Source organism: Periophthalmus magnuspinnatus, chromosome 21 (genome assembly GCF_009829125.3).
Source record: "Periophthalmus magnuspinnatus isolate fPerMag1 chromosome 21, fPerMag1.2.pri, whole genome shotgun sequence".
Lineage (NCBI taxonomy): Eukaryota > Metazoa > Chordata > Actinopteri > Gobiiformes > Gobiidae > Periophthalmus > Periophthalmus magnuspinnatus.
The window spans coordinates 8,443,431-8,461,473 of NC_047146.1; the positions used below are offsets into that span (position 1 = coordinate 8,443,431).

The 18,043-nt window shown below is 39.8% G+C and overlaps 1 protein-coding gene across 3 annotated transcripts; it reads right to left on the minus strand.

The window, feature by feature from the left end:
- Positions 1 to 455: 455 nt before the first annotated feature.
- On the minus strand, positions 456 to 16,347 carry arhgef7a (Rho guanine nucleotide exchange factor (GEF) 7a). Of its 3 annotated transcripts, XM_033986820.2 has the most exons (22): positions 15,969 to 16,347; positions 11,995 to 12,078; positions 10,380 to 10,464; positions 9,416 to 9,549; positions 8,597 to 8,798; positions 8,432 to 8,520; positions 7,888 to 7,982; positions 7,708 to 7,803; positions 6,975 to 7,097; positions 6,680 to 6,818; positions 6,545 to 6,604; positions 6,330 to 6,473; positions 5,589 to 5,675; positions 5,428 to 5,506; positions 5,218 to 5,357; positions 4,837 to 5,058; positions 4,338 to 4,431; positions 4,172 to 4,261; positions 3,705 to 3,884; positions 1,284 to 1,383; positions 1,142 to 1,196; positions 456 to 934 (listed from the first exon to the last, which is right to left on the minus strand). In XM_033986820.2, the coding sequence occupies exons 1-22, from the start codon at positions 16,131 to 16,133 to the stop codon at positions 812 to 814; spliced, it is 2,586 nt and encodes an 861-aa protein (XP_033842711.1). In that variant the 5' UTR covers positions 16,134 to 16,347; the 3' UTR covers positions 456 to 811. The 3 variants fall into 3 exon arrangements, with proteins under 3 accessions (XP_033842711.1, XP_055086393.1, XP_033842710.1); XM_055230418.1 differs by lacking the exon at positions 3,705 to 3,884 and having other exon boundaries at positions 4,338 to 4,434; positions 15,969 to 16,345; XM_033986819.2 differs by lacking the exon at positions 3,705 to 3,884 and having other exon boundaries at positions 15,969 to 16,343.
- Between the last annotated feature and the right edge of the window lie 1,696 nt (positions 16,348 to 18,043).

Here is an 18,043-nt window from a genome sequence, read left to right on the forward strand (position 1 = left end):
CAGAACACACTACAGAGCACAGAACACACAGCACAGAACACACAGCACAGAACACACAGCACAGAGCACACTGCACAGAGCACACTGCAGAGCACAGTGCACACAGCACAGTGCACACTGCACAGAGCACAGTGCACAGAACACACTACAGAGCACAGAACACACAGCACAGAGCACACTGCACAGAGCACACTGCAGAGCACAGTGCACAGAGCACAGTGCACAGAGCACACTGCAGAGAGCACACTGCAGAGCACAGAGCACACTGCACAGAGTACACTGCACAGAGCACACTGCAGAGCACACTGCACAGAACACAGTGCACAGAGTACACTGCACAGAGTACACTGGCGCAAAGATTAACGGGCAATTCACAATAATAGACACATTTTAGTTTGCCTTTTTACAGGCCCCACTGTTTCTTTGAATGCTTCGATAGCTTATGATTTTTTTTTATTTTTTAAAAGTTTGTATTTCATCAGTATTTACAATAACCATTAGCCAACACAGTGACAGGATCTGTACAATTTCCATGGCGTACACTGCACAAATACAGTACTTAAGTTCATACTTCCACTGATATAGGCCTATTTAAATAAACCATGAATACAGTGCTCATGTACCACTGGAGAACATATTGTAAACATCAAGAAACGACAAAGGTTACCATCAATGGAACTTAATGTTTAAGGATTTTTAAATAAATAACCTAGATTCAGCCTTGTAGGCATAGCTTTTTTTCATAATGCTATATGTTATAAAAAATGATCACCGTTCACACACAAGTGCATATTTTAGGCAAATTGGGGTTTCACAAGTTGGTCTCATCCCATGTTGGGTCATTCATGCTCTTTAAGACCCTCCTTACAACTTTCTCAATGTCCTTTCGAGCTTTCTGCTCTTCCTCCAGTGACCTTTTCATCTTCTTGGTATCCTGTGGGCAGTAAAAAGAGAATACTAGGTTATTAATGTGATTTACACTATAGGCCATTTATTACACAACAATTGAGCAGAAACATTACACCAGAGCAATGAAAACAAACACACTTTCATTCCTTGTGCTACTGGTTCAGACAGATTCAGGCTGATTATTGAAACAACACTATAAACAATCAATTTGGTCATGAGTGTGTGTAGTTACCTGTTTCAACTCTTGAACTTCATCCCTTAAGGCATAGACAATATCTACCAAACTCCTTTAAAGGCAAGAATCACATTTAAATAACACAGTATTACAGAATCATTTCATTGTCAGATGGTTTTTAAAACGGTCTGGATCTTACTTTTCTTCCAGTCGACTTTGTCCGTTGCGACTGGGATCTCCTATTAGCACCTTGTCCTCAGCAGGGATGATCACGTGCAGCCCTGGATTCTTCTGAGGTCCTGTTCCAAAACACAAGAGCACTCATCGATCCATACAAGCTCACAATTAGAGATGTGTGAACCATATCAGCCGGAACTGTGCTCAAGTAGCAAAGGGTGTTAGTCATGCGAAGATTCAACAGAAGAAAAGACAGAAGAGAGATAAAAGAAAACATTGATGTAAAATAATTAATGTAGAATATAGTTATCAATATCAAGTTAAGACCATCACAATGCCGCCATTTACCAAATGACAGATTTATTCAAAACTCATAATACATAGGGACTTGAACACTTCAGTTGTGTTGAACCGTACACTGAAGGCGCTGTTAGCAGAAGACAGTCACACGTGTCAATTTAATACAGAGCACACAAAAGGACAGTCCTCGTCTTTTCACCTGTCCTGACCCAAATTTAACTTTTTTTTTTTAAATCACTGAATACACCTGGCACAAAATATAGCACATAGCATAAGGACCGTATTATTCTTAGCTCAAATACTAATATAGGAACAGACTTTGTTTCAAGACAACTATTATTTACAGAGGGACACAATGTGCTCTTCATATTTCAAGTCCACCGACCGTATTCTGAGGTTGAATGAGCAGTTTACATAGAAATCTGTATCATCGTACACTTATGTTTCTTTAATCTCCCCAGTGAGCACTAGAGGAGAGAATATACTCTACAAATGAGTTTAAACTTTACAGTAACACTAAATACTACCTTTAGGACTATATCATTCACACTCTATAGGCAGACGACAGAAAATACTGTACAACAGATTCTACCCCTCCCACCCACTGGCCCGTTACATGATTGTGCAAAATAATCCAAAACACTTGAATTGTTTCCAGTGTAAAACTTTCAACACGTAAAAAATGAGCAAATGTTCCAGAAATCCATTTGTAAACAGTGACATAAACAAGTCAATCAAGTCAATTGAAATGAAGTAAGTTAATAATAATTATCTAGAAAGTATTTTAGTCTAAGATTTGTAACAAGGGCATTGCTTACAGTAGTGTTATATTTATGAATCCCAACATGTGCTTTCTGTACCATTGCTGTAAAAATAGCTCTTCATAAAAATAGTAATCGATGCAGGAAATTATTACATTATTAGAAGTGGGAAAATGATGGCATGCCATAGGTACAGTGGTAACAAAGGTGTTCCTATTGTCCTCTACTGATTCATTTGATTCATTTAGGATTGCACGAGGTTAACGTTGGGGAATAATGAGATGAATGCGTACTATAGGATCAAGATCAAATAAAAGGTATTTGGGTATTATAAAAACCATTATAATAGGATGCAATTACCACTTCAGACTGTAATAAGTTAAAACAAACAAATATATTAAATAAAGCCTTATTTAAAATATTGTCAAGCCTCCACCTTGTTTGGATTTGACTTGTTAGGAAAATTTACCAGTCTTCTATAAATACTCACATTTAATCTAAAAAGCTATAAAATAAAACTAAATCTAAACTAAATCCATCCTCCAGACATGGTCACAGGAGCATAATGTCAACACTTTTTATCGACACAATTTTCTCAGTAATAGGTTGTTTGAATAAAATGTGCTGATGTTGTGCTCTTAGGATTATCCATTGCATTGGAGCATTGTTGGAGAGAAAAGCCATTTAAAATGAAAAATAAATAAATACAATAAATAATGTAAGTGTGTAGGTAGTATCTCCCAAAATTAACATATCATTGTATTTGGGTTTCAAGGAATGGTTTGGTTCCATTATGCATTATATGTAATGTGTATCTTTTAGAAAAGGTCTGTACTAAATCTGTGTAACTTGCACTGTGGTTCAATCTGTTACATAGAGTAGCTGTGATCAGTACATTTGTGGACATATATGTGCCACATATATGCGTGTACAGCACAGCACATGCTGAGTAAAATTGACTAATTCCTGAACTTCATCTGAATATCAGATAGGAAAAAAAAACTTACTTTCTCTCCCCTGTATTTCACTTCAACATCCATGTTCTCTCAATACGACGAGACAACACACGTATGATCAAGGGGAGTGGTCACATTCAAGAAAAAAACACGAAGAACAAACAACTAAACACTTACTGCATGACTACAGAAAGAGGAGGCACATAAAAGGGAAAGTGGAGAAGGCAACAGGGAGATGCTCATCTTAAAGATATTTGTAAAATAAATAAAAGTAATAAATTAATAGAAATTAACAGATAAAATAGAAAATAAATATACAAATTTAAAAAAAATCTTTCAATACATTACATAAGAGGCGAACTTGCTGCATATTATGCTACAGCAATCTATACGATCTTTAGTTCTGGTGAGAGATGCAGCTTTTGCGGGGCACTGATCCCATCCTGTAACTGTGAGTGGTCCAGATGGAGTCATAGTCCGAGTCCTCAGAAAGGTCTGAGGACAACTCCGGCCGTGACACGCTGCTACGGCGGCCCGGAGAGTCCACACAGGACCGGTCCACGTCAGCCAACACGTGGTTGTGCATCAGGTCAGTGCCCTGCCAGGCTGCTCAGGCAGCGGCAGGGAGTTAATATAGGGCAGATGAAAGAAGAACAAGTGGGAAAACAAAAAGATGTAGATACAAAAGGAGAAAGCGACAAACACAACATAAAGATCACAAAACCATGAAGTGGAGGTAAAACACAAATAACAAAACAAAAATGATGCCGCAAATGAGTGAAGGGTGAAGGAGACAGAAGAAGAAAGAGGTTAGAGAAGATCAATCCAAGATACCAGTGTTAAAAAGACTAGACAAGAAAAGATACATTTCTAGGACTGTGTAAAAGTCTTACTGGAGTTGAGAGTCTGTCTTGTTTTGGCACTGGTGCAGTATGCCTCAATAACTTTCAAGATCTGGGCATCTTCTTCCAAAGCAGCAGTGCCTGCATAACAGAATCATAAGTCCATGCCAAATATCAAAGCTGTAGAAAGTTAATCCAAATATGAAATGATGCTCACTTTTCCTCAAGGAAAACTCTTCCTCTGATTGTTTCCTCTCAGGTTTACGCTTTGGAAGGAGCTTCTTCACACTCTTGGGGCTTTTACTTAAATCCTGCTTAAATAAAGATAATTTGAATTCCCACAAGTAAAAAATGAAGAAAAAAAACATTAGCACTAGGACAGCAAGATAAATCACTGTTGAATCAAAATCCCAATTTTCAAAAGGATACAATTAGCAAATAGCAAATCATCAATAAATTAGGATATTTTGTTGCTTGCAGAGGAGCCATTATCTATCACTATGACAATTAAAATATATCATAAAAAATCATAAAAAATAGCATTTTGGCCCGTTGAATCTGTTGAATTAGAACAATTTATAAAAAGAAATTGTTAGAAAATGCTCGCAAGCAACTTTTCAAAAGGCATCTGCTTTAAAATGTTAATGTACAGAGAGTTGTAACTGCAATGATTGTCAGAAAAATAGGAATTGGATACATTTCCAAAATCAGCTCACCTCTTTGTAACAAAGTGCTGCCGAGGGCCGTAGAGGTGGGGCAGGCCTCAGGCAACTCAGGCTCCAGGGCTTTGGTGTGTTGGGGGGCTCGAGCGGACCCCACATCATAGTGCTGTGGGTTGACCCATGAGACGAGGGGTGTGGCAGCGTGTGGTAGGTAGGAGCGACTGTCATGGCCCTCCCCTCAGCATGCCGAGATGGAGTGAGGGGGTGAGATGGGAGCTAAAGATGTAAAAAAAAAAAAAAAAAAAGGATTAATATTTTTATGGTTTCATACTTCTGCGGAGGGTCCAAATCTTCAGTGGTGATGCACTATACAAGGGTGATTATGTAGGGGAAAAAATACCTCAAATGATGCTGAATAGTATTAAATAATCTCACCGTATGACAGGGCACGGTGAGTGGCTTGTGACTGGGCGCTGTAGCTGCATTGTGTTTAATTTGTCTAGTGAGGTGCTCAATCCAGTCCTGAAGATCCTGCTGGTTCAAGCATACCACTAGTAGACGGTCAAACAGTGTACCTAGTGTAGAATACAAAGAACATTTAGAAGGAAATAAACAACATCACCTTAATAAATAAATTATGTTTACCGTTGAGCTCAAATGCATTTTTATAGGCTTCACAGTCTTCTAATTTACTTACAATCATGCCTGCAAGGGGCAATTTCCCCTGAAGAAAGCATATTTTATAGTCAGTACTGAGCGATACAACATTTTCAATACTTGCAAGATAACAAACGAGCATTTCTGACCTGAAATATAAACCCGCTCATCCTGGGGCTGGCCGACAATAGGAGAAGCACATGAGGGAAGAGCATGAGGTACCGTTCACTCTTCTCCTGATAAAAGACAAATATAGGAGATTTTGTGATAAATGAATGCTGGATATTTCCAAGCACTAAACCCAACTGATAATGATAAGACAGACTGTGATAGTGCACCTGTTACCTTGAACTAAACACATCAGTTAAAGCTTGACAAGACAAGTTCGAGTTGCTGAAATGTCGAACGTAAAACTGCCTTGGTGAATGTGATTTTGAACAGATTTAATGCAGTGGCTTGAAGTGTGTAATTACAGTGTTAACTGGGTGAGTGAAGTATTATTTCATAATCATAATGGAGGAAATGTCAGGATAAGATGTGCCTTTAAAGAGTTTTTAAAGAGAGGTGCTCTCCAGTCAGACAAGAGCTAATTCATAACATGTTATCATCATTATCACACAATACACACTTGTAGACGTGGCTTTTGTAAAAATCAACTTGCAAGTGCTTTTTGATACTTGAGATGCCACAATCAAGAGATCAGTCTGAGAAAATAAGACACGCTCAGATGAAAAAAAAACACACAAAGAAAAAAGTGATTAACAGAAATATTGCAATTTCATTTGATGCCAAGTGATGAAAAATTACTTGAATGCGCTGTGGAGATGCTCATACACATTCTTATAATTACTGGAATACAAACTACATCTAGACCTAAATTGCAGCCTTACCTCAGATCCGGCCTGTACCAGGACTTGACTCATATAGAGCACGGAGCCCAGAGTCTTAATATCATCTCCCTCCCACAGTCGGATAGTCTCTGTCAGGATCTGCAACTCCAGTTCTTTTCTCTTCCTCACCTCCTGGCAATGGCTCTACAACAACAAAACTACCATTATATAATCTTTAATGTTGTGCTTTGGTTAGTAAAAGGGACAGAACTCACAGATAGATTTTTGAAAGCCACCATTGCCTTCTGTATGTCTGTCCTGTCTGGATGCCCTTCCTAAAAATTGTAATTATTTTTAGAAAACATAGCGTACATCTTTTATGAATAAAATGTATATTTCCAGAGACACACCTCCATGTGCCTTTCCAGCTCTTTGAGTAAGGTTGGGTATTTGTCCAGTCTCATAAAAGGTTTGCTGAGGCCAGTGGTGAGTGTGAGTGTGCCAGGGTTGACCGCTCCATGACCCTCCATAAATTCACCCAAATATTCACTGGCAAAAAACAGAAAACAAAGCACTGCCTATTTATCAGGTCAGTACACAAAAATATGACAACCACAACACTAGATCTTTAGAGCATCCCGTAACAGTAAAATTAACAAATACAGTGTTTGCGGAGTGTTTATCATTGAATGAATGAGGACATACCTGTGTTGGGTGAGCACATTGACAGCTGAGGGGTGGTTGGAGCAGTAGGCCACATAAAGCGCTTTCATCTGTGGCATGAGGTTCAGGAAAAAGGCACCTACCCTTTGTTGGCTTTCAGGAAGTCTGAAAGTATAACACACAGTTAACATTAAAATTTAATGTTATTACTTACTGATAGGTAAATTGTGCTCAGTTCGTTCAGACTATACGGCAGCACTGTTAAATGTCCTTGTTCTCATGTATAAAATAGAACCATTAGTGCAATGGGTCCATCTGAGATCATTTTCTGACATAACATTGTTTTTGAGATTTTATAACTAGGCCAAACATTTAAATGTAAGCAAGTGCAAATACTTTCTACCCCATCATATGCCTTGATCAGAAGATTTAAGTCAAGAAAATCGACATGTTGAACCTAGACATTTGTTTGACATTTGTTTGATTGAGTTCACAAACGAGCTATATTATTCCTTTTCCCTTCTCATCTCATTAACTGATGACAACTGAGCCTGTGTGTTTGAATAGCTAATGTTTTGTTGACATTGAACTTCATTAAAGTTTTAGTTTCATGTCGAGGGACCCAGATAATATCCCAAAACTAGGTCAAAACATTTTCACATTTACAACACAAATTCTTCCATATAATTCTGCCCTGCACTTCCACAATTTTTAACTATGGGCAGTATAGATGTTACGATGTGGTTTAGGGTGTGAGCGTTTGGGAGGTACTAACTTTGTACTCTCCTCCAGTGATTGCACAAGCATCTGCTGGAACGTGCATATCTCCTCCAGGTTACCAAGAATTAATGCCACATCTGAGCAGCTCAACCTGATCAGAGAAAATCATCATGTTAAAAATCACCGATAAAAAGAAAAATGAGTTAAACATTTTGTCAACATATTTCTTTCTTACTTGTCAGTGCTTTGCAGTGGTCGCAGGTAGTTTGTGAGGAGACTCTGAAGGTCCTTGGAATATTCTGTTTCAGTTTCTAAAATGTTTTGCAACACCTACACAAATGAGAAAGTTAATTTTACGTTTATTATTATTCAAATAAAGAGCATGTCACAGCAGTTATTAGTGTTTCGATGCCATTGCTACCTGTATGATAAGCTGCGTTTGAAAAAAATAATGAATGCAACCCCTATATTGTTGCATACAACTGAAAGACACTGAGATCAGTTCACCTTAACCTTAACCTAAAACACATGGATGTTGTTGTTTGCATATTTTGGTTTGGTTTGTCTAACACATCTACTCTGAGGATACAATGAACCGCTCTTCATCTTTTTTATGCACTCCATTAGGCCATATCGTTTTGGCTTTTGTCATTCAGACTCTTGTCTGAAGATAAAATCATTTCTATGTATTATAGTCTGAGCCAGTGGCTTCATAATGAATTTCCATTCATAGCGCAGCATGTATAGAGTGTACAAAAGGATAAAATGTCTGCAATTACCAGGTTGTAGTAAGTTTTGCTGATAGTAGAAGTGTCAAAGCCTTTAGGTGGGCTCTTGAGTGTGCCAGACTTGGGGGACACTTGTTTGTCTGCAGCCAGAGTGATAGTGAATAATGTGGTCCCATAATACATATGATTCGAACTATATTAGTCGGTTGAACTCACCAGAGCCTTTGACCTCCCGTACATAGTTGCTTGGAAACCAACCAGTCTTTCCGTTTAGGGTCCCCTCCCACCAGCCACCCTCCTCCTGGCGAGTCACATTGATGATGTCACCCTTATTAAAGGTGAGCTCATCCTCATTAGTTTGCTGGAAGTTAAACCGAGCCTTGACCAGCACTTGTTGTCCACTGTTTTCTGACATGTCCTGTCAAAAATACAAACTCAGTTGAAGTGATGTAGTGACTGTAAGGTTAAACTACCGAAAGGTAATCTCTCTTTTCTTTACAATTCACAGAAGGAACACACTGAGCAGAAAATTATCCATTTATCATTCTTTGTGCTTGCTCAAATCATCTTCATGTTTTGAAGGGGTTTAATGCACCAAACAACTTCTTAAGATTGATTCCCAGTGTGCTGTTATATGCCAGCCCATTGTCACTTTAATACAAAATATTTATTGTGTGATTAGAACAGATTGTCTGTTTTTGAATGTTTTTTCAGGAAAGGGTCAGGTCAGGGAAATTAGAGAGTAAAAGCTTTACATAATGGACGTAGCATAAAATCAAAACAAAGCAAATAATTTGTAAGATCTTATTCTATTTAAAATAAAGCGAAACTGTGATTTGTCTCGTGCTAACATTGTCACTACAACAACTAACACATAACACTAGCCAACACAGTGCTTAAGTGCAGGTGTAAAATGTGTTCTACAGGTGTCAGAACAGGGGCATATGCTGAACAGTGCACAGTGCTGTGTGCCCATGTATCAATTGTCATTTGTGCTTGTGAGGATTTCAATTGGAATATAAGAATTGGTCTTACCAGACTACGAAACTGGTTTTGAATCAGCTTAGAGGACCGGCCCAGTGAAGCTTGAGAGGAAAGCGACTCGAATGATTTAATACGGTGAGCTGAGGAGTAACGGGCGCAGACCGAGTCACTGCCAACTCCAATATCTGTGCAGAGGGCAGAGATGCATAAACGCTGACTACTATGTCCAATAATACACACATTTTCAACCCCAAACGACCCACCCCAAATATCACCCAAATGAAACGCAATGACCCAATTCCACAAAGAGGGTAAAACACAAACTACTACTACTCTGATTGTGACAACTCAGTTTCCAATTTCAGAAAACTGTTTTTATTCCCCTTAAGTTTAGCAAAGGGTAAAAGCCACCACTGAAGTGGGCATTGGAGAAGAAAGGAAGTCAATTAAGAATTACAATTAAAGTAATGAAGTAATCGGTGAATAATATCCCAAAATATGAAGCATATCATTGATAATAGGAAAAAAGCTAAGAGCATCAATAGAAAAAACAGCAGAAAGCTGCAATTCACTTTTTAAAGTTCTGCACTTAATTTGGCGATACCCAGTATCAACCAATATGAGAGCAGGCACTGTAAACAGCTTTAATTTCCTTTAAACATAAATAACATATGGCCAAACTGATTAGAATACAAAAAATAAAAGTTCAAACATTAGACATTAGACATGAGGCGTTCTGGCCATCAGCCGACAGAAAATAGTCTTATTATCAATCTGCCATTTTTTTCTGTATAAGCTCTAAAATCCAATAGCAGTATCAAATCATCGCATTATTACCAAAAGGAATAGAGATATCACTTTATACCAAAATATTCATTTTTCAGTGTATCTCTTTCTTCTTACTGTAGTTTACCACTGTAACCTGCCATGTTTTTTACTTACATAGACACAATTTAATAATGTGAATCTCCTTCTTGAAACAGGGGTAACGTGTCACGTTAAGAGTTATACTAACCTGCTGTTACTTTATTCAGGGCCACTAGAGTGCTCAAAACTTTGGAAAAGTTTAGTCCCAAGAGGAGGTCACTGGCCTCAAAAGGCTACATGGGAAGAAGAAAAAAAAAACATTACAACTGCAGTAAAAGGTAATAACTGTTCACCTTGAGGTATAATCAGGATGCCCCAACATGCTTGTGGTAAAACCATGTGCTTACCAGCAGCAGCCACACTTCAAATACACTAATAATGTAATATCTGTCTCAATATCTACAGTTCCTTATTTTCACTAAAATTCTCAACTGACAAGCAAATACAGAAAGTGATGTTCTCTTACACCAATTACAATGCTGTTGTAAAAGATAACAATATTTTAACATTGTAGCTTGAAAATCACTTCTAATTGGTTTGTGGTGGAAGCTTGTGACCAACTGAATAGTGCCAGTTTTATTCCTAAGGCAGTGTGTTGTCTGAATGTGACCATCGCTGGATTCTTCATTAGTATGAATGGCAGCGATTGTATCTGTGCTGGTGAATGCACTGGTTCTGTCTTCTTGTGATTCGAATACTCAGGGTTTGGTGCTATACAAGGACTCAGGCATGGGAGACTTTTCCACTGACTATATTCCCTATTGCATTAAGCTACAAAACAAGTGCCACACTGCGGCATCGCCTTAAAACATTATATTTCTATTATTCACTTTGGTAAAATTTTGAAGAGATAAGCATTATTAGTGCAAGTGCAAAACCAATGTGTTCATGTTTATTGTGGTGTTTCTAAAAGGCTGCAGTTGCAAAGAGAGGAACAGGTTTGTGAACACATCTTCCTTTAACCAGCAGCAGAGTCAGAAAGAGGAAGGCTGCCATTTAATACTGTGTAATCCTGCTCTCTCTAGTGCAACAGTCTAGTGAACTAGAACTCAGTGTAGTGTTTGAGAGCCAAACAACTTCATAGCCAGCGGATGGATTATTGTGGGCTCTTTTTCAGGAGATACAGAAACGCGCAGTGAAAAGAGCATTTCCCATCTTGTTTAGCCTTAGAGACCCCAACGTGGAAACACAAAGCAGAAAACACTGATGTATTGTTGGACCATGATGATGGCTCAATGGGACCACTATGCATCTCCTTAAATAGTATGCTTTATACTCAATTTGCCTATACTATGTTTAGGTTACACTTTGCACAACTTTGTGGTTGCATTATGCTGTGTGCTGCAGAAACGGTTAGGTTTATTTAGGGGGTGAATGTGGGGCGAATAGGCCGGGTTATATCTGTATAGGCTAATGGAGAACCAGAAATAAACCATTGTTGTGAATGGTTAAAGATGGGCCAAAACATCCGCGCGGTATTAACCATTTGACATGGGCTGTGTCGTGTTGTTGTGCGTCGCCAGATAGGCTGATAAAAAGCCCACTCGCAGCAGGACAAAACAACGAGCTGTCCGGGGAGGAGATGGGGGGATTGTTCTCGGCTTGTCGTTCACTCCTCTTACACCACTGGGCAAATCTGTCAGCTTACATTGTCTTTAGCCCATTTTGCACTACAGTTTCTATATGATGTTTCATTCTTAGACCTGCTGGATAGAGTCCCCCGGCCGATTCAACAGGAAACAAGCACAAACCCAAGACCTTACCTCGATGCGAAAGGATAAGCAGCCCTTGAGAAACTCCTTTATGTTGCTCAAGCACTCTCCGTCGTTCTTCGGCTCGTGGTATATCTGCAAAACCGATCAAAAACAAAAGCGCCGGTAAGAAACACCTCCAGAGAGCGACTGCGCAAAGAGTAGCGCGTTTAAGAGTCACACAGCGGCTCGCGTCTCACTCATCTGCCCAGAGAAAGAAGCTCGTTGCTCGGTGTGCATTTTCTCTGGGCCTGGCGCAACCTCGGCTCAACACAAATCGTGCAGCGAGGAAGTGCAGGAGGCTGTCTTAGGACGGGGGAAATGACGTTGTCTAAAGGGATCCCCGTAGTTTGTACAGCCTCTGCGCGCACAGCTTTGGACCTGCTCTGTTTCTGAATCATCCACAACGCTACAAATAAACAAATAGACAGTCAAGGCATTTTAAACAAATCATCAGGTAAGTGCAGTTCAGTTCAGTCAGTTTTCATAGATGTTTTCTTGTCTAAATGATGCTGGCGCCTCGTGGAAGTTGGTTGTAGTGTAATGATGCACATGTACAGATGCCACTGGGGAAGTTTAGTGGGCTAAAGGACATGACAGTCAACTTAAACAGCCTATATGAGAATAATACCAAATTACATCTGAATCCTTTTAGACACAAGCCAAAAACAGCATCTAATGGTGACCTGTGCATAGTGTTTGTGTAGAGTAGTTTGTAGGAATATAAGAGCCAATCTGATGCCAACGTTCCAACAACTGGCATTGGATGGCATCAGCAAATCAACATAAATGAATTATTGAGCTAAAGTAGTAGTCTGTTCAGTCGTTGTGTCCTTGGGCAAGACATTTAACCCACCTGAAAGTGGTGTGTGCACAAGTGACGGTATTATTATTATTATTATTATTATTATCATCATCATTATTCACATAGGCTAATATATTACTGACAAAAAGTGATATGGAGCTTTTAATTTTTCCCATAGACTTTTGGAAAAATTCAAATTCAAGAGTTTGAACAAAGACATTGCAGCTATGTAATAACGTAACAGATCATAAGGTTTCAGAAACATGTGGTCATTAGTTACCAAGTGGCTAATTAGTCCTGAGCAAACTTTCAAACTGTTAATATTTACTTTTATCTGAAAGTCTATGAGAAAAATTAATGGGAAATTTACATCTGGAACTGGGGGTGGGCCATCACTGTTGAGCTCCCTAAATCTGTAAATATATGCCCACGCTTCTTTGCATGATGCATGATGATGTGAAACCTAAAAAAGGGAAAGATTTTTTTCCTCTTGTCAAAGGTCTGTTGCTTCAATACTAGGAATCAAATGCCCCAAGAAACCCACAAGACTTAAGTTAACAAATGTTCTAAAAATAAAAAAAGAGAAGAAGAAGAAGGGTAGAAAGAATATATTTGTCCACACATTAGAGGACGTGTAGAGTTAGGAACAAGTGCTATTGGACACCACTCCCAAACTAAGGTGTGGTCTGAGTATCCATAGTGCACAGGTTTGGTTCTTCCCAGGTCAAGACATTTATTGGACCAAATACCATCCTTGAGTTTGGGCTCTGACCGAACCAAAGCTGCTACAAACCACTTCTACTGCAGCCACTACCACTTCCACTATTATTTGTATTACTTAAATACTCCTCCTCATACTGCAACTGTTCCCACAATACTACTACAGTAAGAGCCTTCAGGCTATGTCCTCCGGGGGCATCTGCAAGAGGCTGGCCTGGCACCAGAGCGAGGGCAACCAGTAACAAAGCTCGTCAGTGGACGTGGCACAAAGTATAATGGCAAAAGTTTCAAAAGCTATGAGTAAAATCATTAGCTGTAGCGAATGTTCAGACTGAAGACTATTCATTCACCCTGTCACCAGCCTCATTACAAAGTCATGTTCTTGCCTCAGCTGCCGTGCTCTCGTAATCACCCAACACCTGCTCAGATCTCCCTCTTACCTGTCATTTCCCCTTCATCTGCATCTCCCATTCACATGTCTACGTCTTTAAGCACTTTAAAAGGAGTTTGTCTTATTTAATCTAGACACCACCAGTGTCTAGGCTCTGAGGGGATTGGGGGTGCTCTGGGGGCATCTGGTGGAGATTGAGATTAGATCTCACATAGTAATTCATCTACCACAGAATGCTCGTTGTCCCTTCCCTTGTTTAACACTCTCTTGTTTCAACTGTTTTCCACAATAACTTCAGTTTTTGTGAAAAAAGTTAAAAACATTACATTGGACCTGAGCTGGCCATGGAAGCTCTCATCAGCATAAATGCATTAGCTACGTACAGATATATCTGTCCATACACACTGGTTACCTCCAACATCAGCAAGTGCAGACGTCACCAACTATGGATTATACCATCACTTCCAAATCTCACAATGTATCAAGCCTAAAGGGAAAAATGCACACAAGACAATAAACTGATCTTCAGAGTGTAAACAGCCATAGGTGGCTGCTTGGATCTGAGCATAAAAGAGTCATACTGACCAAATGCTAAATGTTTTGTTTTGCAAATGAGGTTATATATGATAACTCTGATCTGACAGTGACAGCAGCACATGAAACCCTATGCACTCTTTTCAGTTTTATTCATAGCCATAAGATAGGTGCACAGTTATTCATGGAAAACTATAACAAAATGTTTTGTGTTGTTTATTGTCTCTTTTTGTTAATTTGATACATATGCACTTTCAGTCATTACTTTAGTTTAGTTTCATTAGTTAGTGCTCTTTGGACCAAGATCTTGTTTTGCAAATCACAAGTCCAACTGTGAAACTCTTGCAAGGTTTTCTCATTACTTAATGGCTTATTTTATATTTAAAATATTATTTTAATAAAGGGTTACTTTTATACTTTTATACTTATCCTGCTAGAATGTAATGAAATATAAGATAATATACAGAATCTGGATTTGCTTTTAAAAGGTCCTGATTATAACAAGACTAACCTACACTGACTGTGGCTTTCTGAGATTGTAGTCGATACAAACAGCTTGATAAACAAAGTGCACTGAGGCTTCCTGAAAATGTCTTTAACAGGAAATGTTCTGTAAGGGACAGAGCTGTATAGAGCTCATGTTACGAGGGACTTTTTCCTAAACCAATAACCCCCCCCCCCCCCACACACACACACACACACACATCAAAAACCTTGTAATTACATAGGCCTGTTAGTGTGATTGTCCTATAGACTACACCTAAAAAACACAGATATTGTAAAAAAAAAAAAAAAAAACCTGATGCCAAATCTTATTTTAGTTAGTGTTAAATATTTAGTTTAGTTGTGGAGTCATAAAATCTAAAGAATAAAAACTAAAATTAGATTTCATCACCAAGATTGCTCAAGACCAAAGCACCTTGTGCAGTAGGCTTAGCCTGGTCAAGGTTTATGACAGAATATGCTATAGTGTAGGCCTGATAGACGTGCGACACATCAGTAACCTGCCAACACTGTTTTTACTGTGTTATTTCTTTAATTCCGCTACAATCCGTGCGCCTTTGCAGTCAATAGAGTGACGCGCTTTTTCTCGGTGCGGTGAATCTATTCCTGGATGATCAGTGTGTGGCTATAAAAATACACTAATATGTAGGCTAGCGACATGACGAGTCCTTGGATTATGAGAGCATTAGACCCACAGACGTTTAAATGTGGACTATAATGATAAAAACGCAATTTCCAGTAGGTAATTGTTTGGCGCGTTTTCGATGTTTTGCCATAGGATCGATACGCAACAGAAATAGGGGCCTCTCTATTTCTATTCTACATAGCCTGTGTAGAGCTTATAGACCTAATGTAGACAATAACACAGGCTGCTGTGACCTACAAATGAAATCGCCTCATGGACCAGTGGACAGCAGTCAGACAACAAGCCGTCAGTTTGTGGATGTGGAGCGCACAGACACGCCGCCAGGGCGGGCTTGTGTAGAGGAAAGCAGAGGTGTATAGGCTAGCATAGTGAAATATGTCTCTTACTTTATCCATGGAGCCCGGACTGAGGCGCTCCAGCAGTCTGCATAAGACTACCCCATCCTTCAATGAGCTCTGCAGGAAGCCCTCGGGGTCCGAAATGCTCTTCTTCGGCGATTCCAGTACCCCAAGCGTTATCAGCCATGTCACCGTCTGCTCTGCCGAATTCATGTCCAGTCACAGTATAGGCCTAGGCTACAAGCTCCCCTAAGCGCTGGGGTTTGGCTACAGGCTGTAACTGTACTATACCCTCCTGTGCGTTACAGCGGAGACATGGCCCAAAATGACGCGTGCGATATAGGCTTTTGTCTCGTGACGTTTGGTTCCCTCCACGCGCTGTCTCTGCTGCCTCTCTCTAACCTGCAGCTGTCAGGAGCAGCTCACTGTGATGAGCTGAGGCAGTGGGCTGTAAACGAGCGCATCTTTGCCGCCCGCCACCCATCCATCTGATGACATCACAGTCCGCAGCCGGTGCAGCACGGGTCAGAGCAGCTGCCTATGAAAGTGCCTCTGCGCCTGTCGTCCCATATGTGGCCGGAAGGCTAAACAGGTTACCTTCTCCCCGACCCAAAATAACTAGGACTAAATGATTAGGCTGCCATTTTGGGCAATCTATAGTTGCCTACCATATTATTGACACGTAAGCCTATCAGTTTCTCAAATCATCGTTACTGAGCCTATAAAGGCCTATTGCCAATAAAAAGGAGTCTCGCTCATGTCTTATCACACCCAAATGCGCAGAGTCCAGTTTATGCATTAGAATAACAGGTCTGTTTAACACATACATTTCACTTTTCAACCACTAAGTGGCACTCTGCACTAAGAAAACATAATCCACGGATTTCAGAGTGGTGAACAATTTGCTTCGTTACCAAGCAATTATGCTTTTGTTTCTGTCAAAGCACAAAACTCACAGTTATAAGCATAGGACAGCACGAGTGATTCATTTAAGACTAGAACATTCTGAGCTCTGGTGATGCGTAACTGGTGCAGTAATATGCTGTTGCGCGTAAAACTTCTGAAAACACCACTGAAACACCCTGATTGTTAAACTCTTTTCTATTTTTGACACTGTTGAATTCTCTAATGCGGACTGCACATTAGTCCCAGAACAATCAAGATACGTTTTTCCTTAATTTGATGTACCATCATCACTCAAAAATGATGATATTTTCTGTTTATAAAATAATGATATTTGATATGATATAATATTTCCCATTTGTAAAATAATCTAAGTGTGTGTTTTTTGTCTACTAGCACCGCCGTGTGCAGCAGTGCAGCAGGATAAAGGCACCGCGGAGGGTGTTTAAAAAAAAAAAAAAAAAAAAAAAAAATCATTTACATATCTCATGCACCTTGTTTTGTGAAGTGTGCAAGAGAGTGTTGTCAGGAAGGCGGACTCCTGGGGCCATGTGTGTCTTTAGCGAACAGCACCAGGGGCCATGTGTGTCTCTGGCGAACAGCACCAGGGGACGTGGCTGCGCCTTTGAGGACCTGTCACCAAGGGTTTGTATCTAAGCATGTTGTTGACTGCATGGCCCCGGGCATTTCATTCCTGCTTTATTTGTTTCCACTTTCTTACACAGTCAAATTAACCAGGTGTTTCTCCCAGCAGTTTCTGCATTTCTCTGTTAAAAGGCAAAATATTCACCAAACTACAGGCTAATCCCGTTGTTATTATTAAAATTGTGCAAACTTTAGTAGACATATGAGCTGTTTTCCAAAGTACAGAAACACGTTCGGGTAGTTTAGGTACTTTATACTGTGTGTGAAGATAACTTCCATCATTTCACACAGAACAGGCCATTTAATTTGGTTAAAACTGGGTTATTATTGTATTTTAGATCACGGATAAAAACTGAATAACGTTGAGTGGGCATTTAAGCCAACGCCGTGCCCCGCAGTGAGACATGCGTTTATTGGCACTCCACGCTGATGTGCGTAAAACCATGCGTGTCATGGGTGACGTTAGCGCGCTCCACACGACGCTCTCGCGCGCTCTCGCCTGCTTCAGTGACAGAAGAACCCCTTCCCTGTGGCTCAGTTAGATGTGCACGACGCTGCTCTCAACGTAAGGGACG

Coding starts and splice junctions, on each gene's coding strand:
- arhgef7a (XM_033986820.2), bottom strand. CDS start 16,133: ATGAATTCGGCAGAGCAGACGGTGACATGGCTGATAACGCTTGGGGTA. Junction 5,507..5,588: donor TGAGCGGGTTTATATTTCAG/GTCAGAAATGCT, acceptor TGCTTTCTTCAG/GGGAAATTGCCCCTTGCAGG. Junction 5,059..5,217: donor TCACCGTGCCCTGTCATACG/GTGAGATTATTT, acceptor TTACATCTTTAG/CTCCCATCTCACCCCCTCAC.